This window comes from Galeopterus variegatus, unplaced genomic scaffold (genome assembly GCF_000696425.1).
Source record: "Galeopterus variegatus unplaced genomic scaffold, G_variegatus-3.0.2 Scaffold17599, whole genome shotgun sequence".
Classification (NCBI taxonomy): Eukaryota; Metazoa; Chordata; class Mammalia; order Dermoptera; family Cynocephalidae; genus Galeopterus; species Galeopterus variegatus.
In genome coordinates, this window is record NW_007743710.1 from 10,325 (window position 1) to 16,238 (window position 5,914).

General features: G+C 46.1%; 1 protein-coding gene across 1 annotated transcript in view; it reads left to right on the forward strand.

Annotated features, from left to right (window-relative positions):
- LOC103582728 (tripartite motif-containing protein 15-like) overlaps positions 1-4,520 on the forward strand; it is a 7,163-nt gene extending 2,643 nt beyond the window's left edge. The window contains exons 3-7 of the mRNA XM_008564249.1: positions 465-721; positions 1,600-1,622; positions 2,868-2,983; positions 3,344-3,376; positions 4,003-4,520. Coding sequence (XP_008562471.1) covers positions 465-721; positions 1,600-1,622; positions 2,868-2,983; positions 3,344-3,376; positions 4,003-4,520 — 947 coding nt within the window. The remainder of the gene's footprint in view (positions 1-464; positions 722-1,599; positions 1,623-2,867; positions 2,984-3,343; positions 3,377-4,002) is intronic.
- Positions 4,521-5,914: the final 1,394 nt, after the last annotated feature.

Sequence of the window (5,914 nt, forward strand, 5' to 3'; positions counted from 1 at the left end):
GATCCGTTGCCGGACATGGAAAAAGACAAAAAAAAAAAAAAAAAAAGTATGCCCTATACGAGTGACCTCAATGGCTAAGATCAACATCATACACCCTTTCACTAAGTTTTGTTGACTCTAATCAGAGCTTTCTTTTGCCTCAATTGCTCTCTCATAAATGACTATAATCATCTCCACTTAACTCTAAGAATGCATGGTAGGATTAAGATGGTATAGTAGATGTGGAAGAATGTTTTAAAAGTTCAGCATTGTTCTGAGAGCATAATACAGTATTATGTGAATCTCTGGCTAAGACAATAGCACAGCCCTTATCACTGGCAAGGTCATTCTGAGACCTATCTACTTCTATCATAGTATTATTTGGAGGAATAAATCTTGGAATTAGTTACTCTTCATCCCTCTTAATCAACAGTAAATTCATAGATGATCCTCCTGGAACTGTGCTCTCTGAGCCCCTCCTTAAGCACATCTGTCTTTCTATCTCTTGCAGACTCAGATTGAAAGCAAGAAGCAACAGGTAGAAGCAGCTTTTGAGAGGCTGCAGCAGGAGCTGTGGGAACAGCAGTGTCTCCTGCTGGACAGGCTGAGGGAACTGGAGCAGGAGATCCGGAAGGAGAGGGATGACTACCACACAAAGGTGTCTGAGGAGGTCACTCGTCTTGGAGCCCAGGTCAAGGAGCTGGAGGAGAAGTGTAAACAGTCAGCAAGTGAGCTTCTACAAGTGAGAGACACCCCACCACCTCATAGGAGAAGAGAGGGGTTCCACAGGAAGGGGGTGCCATGCTGTGGACTGCAAGATGCTGGAGAGAGGCAGGAAAGGAAAGTGGAGATTATTTCTAATGGGAGGGACTGATAGTTACCTGACTCTTCTGGCCCAGAGAGGTTATGGGGATGTAAACCCAGAGAGCCTGGGTGACTTACCCAAGTCATACACTGTGTTCATGTTAAGGGCTTTGATGTCAGACAGTCTTAGGTTTGAGTGTCGGCTCTTCCAATTGTGTGACTTGGGTGAATCTCTTAATTTCTCTAAATATGGGGATAATAAAAGCACCTCCCTCATAGAGTAATTGCAAAAATTATAAGAAACAATCCATGTAAAATGCTTAGCATGGTCCCTGGCAGAAAGAACATTATGTAATCCTATTTCACATCAGGTCTGGCTGATACCTCAAGGCCTCCATCACATCTTTTTTTTTTTTTTTAAGATGACCAGTAAGGGGATCTTAACCCTTGACTTGGTGTTGTCAGCACCACGCTCTCCCAGTGAGCTATGGGATCCGAACTTGTGGCCTGGGTGTTATCAGCACCACACTCTCCCGAGTGACCCACGGGCTGGCCCATCACCTCTTCTTGGAAGCAAAACCCACCCCCAGGATAAGGCTGAGACAGAGAAGCCAGCACAAATGAACGGACTACAGAGTCCCAAATTAGTAAGGAGGCATGATGTAAAAGAAAAGTCTAATGAGTAGGTGATAAATAGATACATCTCTCTGGAGGAGGAAAGTTTTAGCTGATATTTTAGGGAAAAAATGATGTACGGAATCCCTGACAGGAAGGACAGGTGGAATCTAAATGCATGTTCTTGTCTTTCTTTTGTAGGATGTCAGAGTCAACCACAGCAGGTAGGGCCCGTTCTCCATCCCACCTCCTTTCTACTTGATATTGAGACCAAGGGGGAGAGGCGCTCACTGCCGCCCACTCCCCCCATGGATGGCTACTCAGAAAAGCAGAAGACTCTGACAGACACTCTGTCTCATTCCTTACACACAAACAATCCAGACTCACGAAAGGTTTGTGTTCTAAAGGTTCGTTCTTAAACTGATTGGTTGGTATTGGTGACACGTTTTTTTTTTTTTGTAGAAGTGAAGTTATAAATAATAATCATGTTTTTAGGGGGATCCAAGAACATCTATTTAATACATGAAATTATTAGTCCTTGAGTCAGTATCTAATACTATTTAAAATGTAATTCAAAGGGGAAATATTTGCTATAGACTATGGTAAGCATGGAACCTGAGAAGACCAGCCTGTTCTTTCATTCCTTTTTCCCACTCAACTTCCCCTGTTTCCTTTGGAATTTTAAAACGCTACTATAAAAGGACAGCCACCAGGAGCTGGGAGGCATTGTACATAAATGCAAGTCCCTTTCCTTTCCTCTCTGCTGTCTGCATTAGCCGTCTGCGCTGAGATGAAAAGAGCCATAAGGACTAGGGCACACTTGCCATATGCTTTGTGCCCATTCATGGGTAGGAGGGGATAAACCCAGGTGTCCGTAAATGAGGAAGTGTCTCCAAACATACTTTTCAAAGAGTGTTAGAAATTTAGATCTAGAAGGGCCTTGGAGATCCTCCAGTCTGATGAAGAAGCTGAGACCCAGATGGTAAAGTGCTAGCTCAGGGTCACACAGCTAGTGACTAAAGAGGACTAGGATGGGACCAGAACCAGGGGATTTTTCACTGCAATATATATTTTCTTTCATCTTTTTTCTTCCCTCCTAGCCCTTTTCCTCTTATAAAGATCAGCACACAAATTAGAAAAATTTAAGGCTGTTTTTCAAATGGTACCCTATTGCCCTCTAGAGACGAATAGAGGTAATGATTTCTGCCTCAGCCACCGTGGACCCAACATTCTCCTTAGAGCCTACCTCCAATTCGGAGGTTACCATTAGTTCCTCTTAGGTTTAACTTAAATGACTATTGCTTTAGTAACTATATATTTCCAGCAAAGGTAAAGAAATGATATTAAATCTAATTATTCACCACAGAGACCAAGACCATTCTTTAGTCTGATTTTAGCCTCACTTAGTCTGCATCACCCAAACATTATTTTTGGAATTTGGACCGAACTTGTTACCAACTTGTCTGCAGGTGTGAAATGAAGACTTTTGTGAGTCCAGAGGCCATTTCTCCTGACCTTGTCAAGAAGATCCGCGGTCTCCACAGGAAAATACTCACCCTCCCAGAGATGATGAGGACGTTCTCAGGTAAAGGGGTGGGGGCCGCAGCTTTCCCTATTCCCATTAGTTGCCCGCTTGCCTACCACCCATCTCCATCTTCCCCCACCTTCAAAACCAGGCTCAAGGTGTCTTCCTTCCTCAAAGCCTTCCCTTAGTGATCTCAGTGTACTCAGGGAGCCATTCCCTAGAGAATCTCCTTCGCTCCCCAAGGACAGGTGCTGGACTGAGTCTGGGAAGACAAGGACCACATCTCTCCCATTAGACCATAGCAGAAGCTGAGACTTCTCCCATCCCTATCCTGACATTTTGCCGAGGACACCCTGCCCTTGCGACAGCCCGTGAAAAATAATAAGTCACAGATCTTTCTTTCTATCTCTGCTTCCTCAGAAAACTTGGTGCATCATCTGGAAACAGATTCAGGTAAACAGCTGGGGGTTTCAGGAGCCATTTTTTTTTTTTTCATTGATGCATTCAATCCATGGCAGCAAACAGAACAACTAAATGGGTGAAATCTGGATCCCGATTGCTTAGGTTCTCTGTTTTAGTTCTTGCTAGCTATAAAACACTGAGAAAGTTATTAAGCCTCTTTGTCCCACAGTTTCTTCATCTTTAAATAGAAAAAAATAATAGCACCTGCCCCATTAATAGCTGTGAAGATTAAGTGCATTGATACATGCAAAGAGTGTATAATACCTGGCACATAGTAAGTGTTCAATTTATGTTAGCTACTTGGACAGATATTATTCATTCAAAAAATTTATCAAGCCCTTGGTTTTTACCCAGAATTGTGCCAGACTCTTTATTGACTTGAACAAATGTTGTACAATTTTCAAAACATCCTCACAACACTACCTGCTGGTCAGGTAGAAAAGCTGTCATCATCTGTCCTCATGGAACAGAAGGGGAAACTGAGGTTCAGAGAAGCGGGCCTATGGCAGGCTGCTCAAGGCCTGTGTTCTTTCTGCTTCCCACTCACATCATTACCCTCTGCAGGGGCATTTTTGGTTGCCGCCAGCTCCGTTGATGTCCCGCTCTCCTCCTTCTAGTGGTCATCACTCTGGACCCCCAGACCGCCAGCCGGAGCCTGGTCCTCTCCGAAGACAGGAAGTCGGTGAGGTACACCCGGCAGAAGGAGCACCTGCCCGACGGTCCCCTGCGCTTCGACGGCCTCCCGGCGGTGCTGGGCTCCCCGGGCTTCTCCTCGGGGCGCCACCGCTGGCAGGTGGAGGTGCAGCTGGGCGACGGCGGCGGCTGCACGGTGGGGGTGGCCGCGGAGGGGGTGAGGAGGAAGGGCGAGATGGGCCTGAGCGCCGAGGAGGGCGTCTGGGCTGTGATCATGTCGCACCAGCAGTGCTGGGCCAGCACCTCCCCGGGCACCGACCTGCCGCTGAGCGAGATCCCGCGCGGCGTGGGCGTCGCCTTGGACTACGAGGCCGGGCGCGTGACCCTCCTCAACACCGAGACGCAGGCGCCCATCTTCACCTTCGCCGCCTCTTTCTCTGGCAAAGTCTTCCCTTTCTTTGCCGTCTGGAAAAAAGGTTCCTGCCTTACTTTGAAAGGCTGAGGTGGAGCACGCGAAAGGGCGGTGTAGTGGAGAGAGCGGTGCCTGGGGATCCAGATCCGCTCCTGGCCAGCCGCGTGGCCTTGGACGACTCAGTGTGCCCAAGTGAGGCAGGAGGACAGAAGAGCTCAGAATCCCGAACGGTGGTTGTGTTCACTTTAGTTACCTCATGCCCTTCAGCTCCCAGATGTCCTGATCCTCCTGGTGAAGCTCCGGCCTTCTCTGCACCTGCTGGTGGAGAACCAGAGGCAGGCTAGGCTGTGCCTCGGACATCAGCAAAGCTGGGAGCCAGTGTGCTTTTGAAAGAAAAATCTCAAATAAAAAATTTAAAGCTTGAAAATAATTATCACAGGGAAAAACCAGGATTTCCTGGGCTTGCACTGATTTATACAGTTCACTGTTTGTTTTTTTTGACACACACCTGTAGAGGCCTTCACCTTCGTGGGGTTTAGGGCCTCGTCATTAGCCCTAAGTGGGCCCCAAGACCCCTTCCTTTTTGACTCCCTTCAGGTCATTTCTCTAGACTTGTGGAAAATGTCCTAATAAAGCATGCAACCCACAGACTTCTGTATTTCATGTGTGTCTAATTAGTGCTGATGAAGCTGAAGGAAAAGCTTAAATCCAGTGGAATCTGTCTGCTGTGACAATTTAGGGCTTACGTAGGTGGGAGTGGGGGGTCTCAGAGAGGATGGCTTCTGATCCCTCTGTGACCAAGACACAATCCTGTTCCTTCTTTGACACAGGACTTCCCTGATGACAGTGGGACAATCACCAGACCACGTTGTCTAATAAAATGAGGCTTTTGTTCAGGTTTAACTTCTCAAATATTAATTATTACTACAGTTATCATCTGGACACGGAAACAAACACAGGTTAAAATAACTTTACAAAGCGAGGTATAAATCCTTGTAACGGTGATAGTTCTCCCCATACCCACCTGTTCTGGTTCTAGTTATTTCTTCTCTCAGGTTGAACACTCACACTGCCAACCCCTGAAGAATTCTGCCCTCATCCCTAATCCAGGTTCCCTCTAGTGTAAGACGATACTCTGTGTACAAGAGCACCTTTGTTATCGCATGAGCCCTGCTCCTGAAGTGTGGGTCAGATGTTTTGAGAGGCACTGTAAGAGCTTTTACCATATGTAAATTTTACTACAAAATTGTAACATGAATCATTGTGATGTGAATAATTACTCCTAATTTAACTGTTTCTTTTATATCAAAGACCTCTTGATATAATAAGGTCTCTGATATAAAAGAAAGCAGACTACTTGGTTTCTTCCGTCCCCTAGTGCGGTGAGCAGAAGCACCTGTCTGAGTGTGTCTGATCCAGAAAAACCAAATGGCTTGGTAGTCCAACCTAGTAGTAATAGTATTGCCTAGTGTTTGTTATAAAAG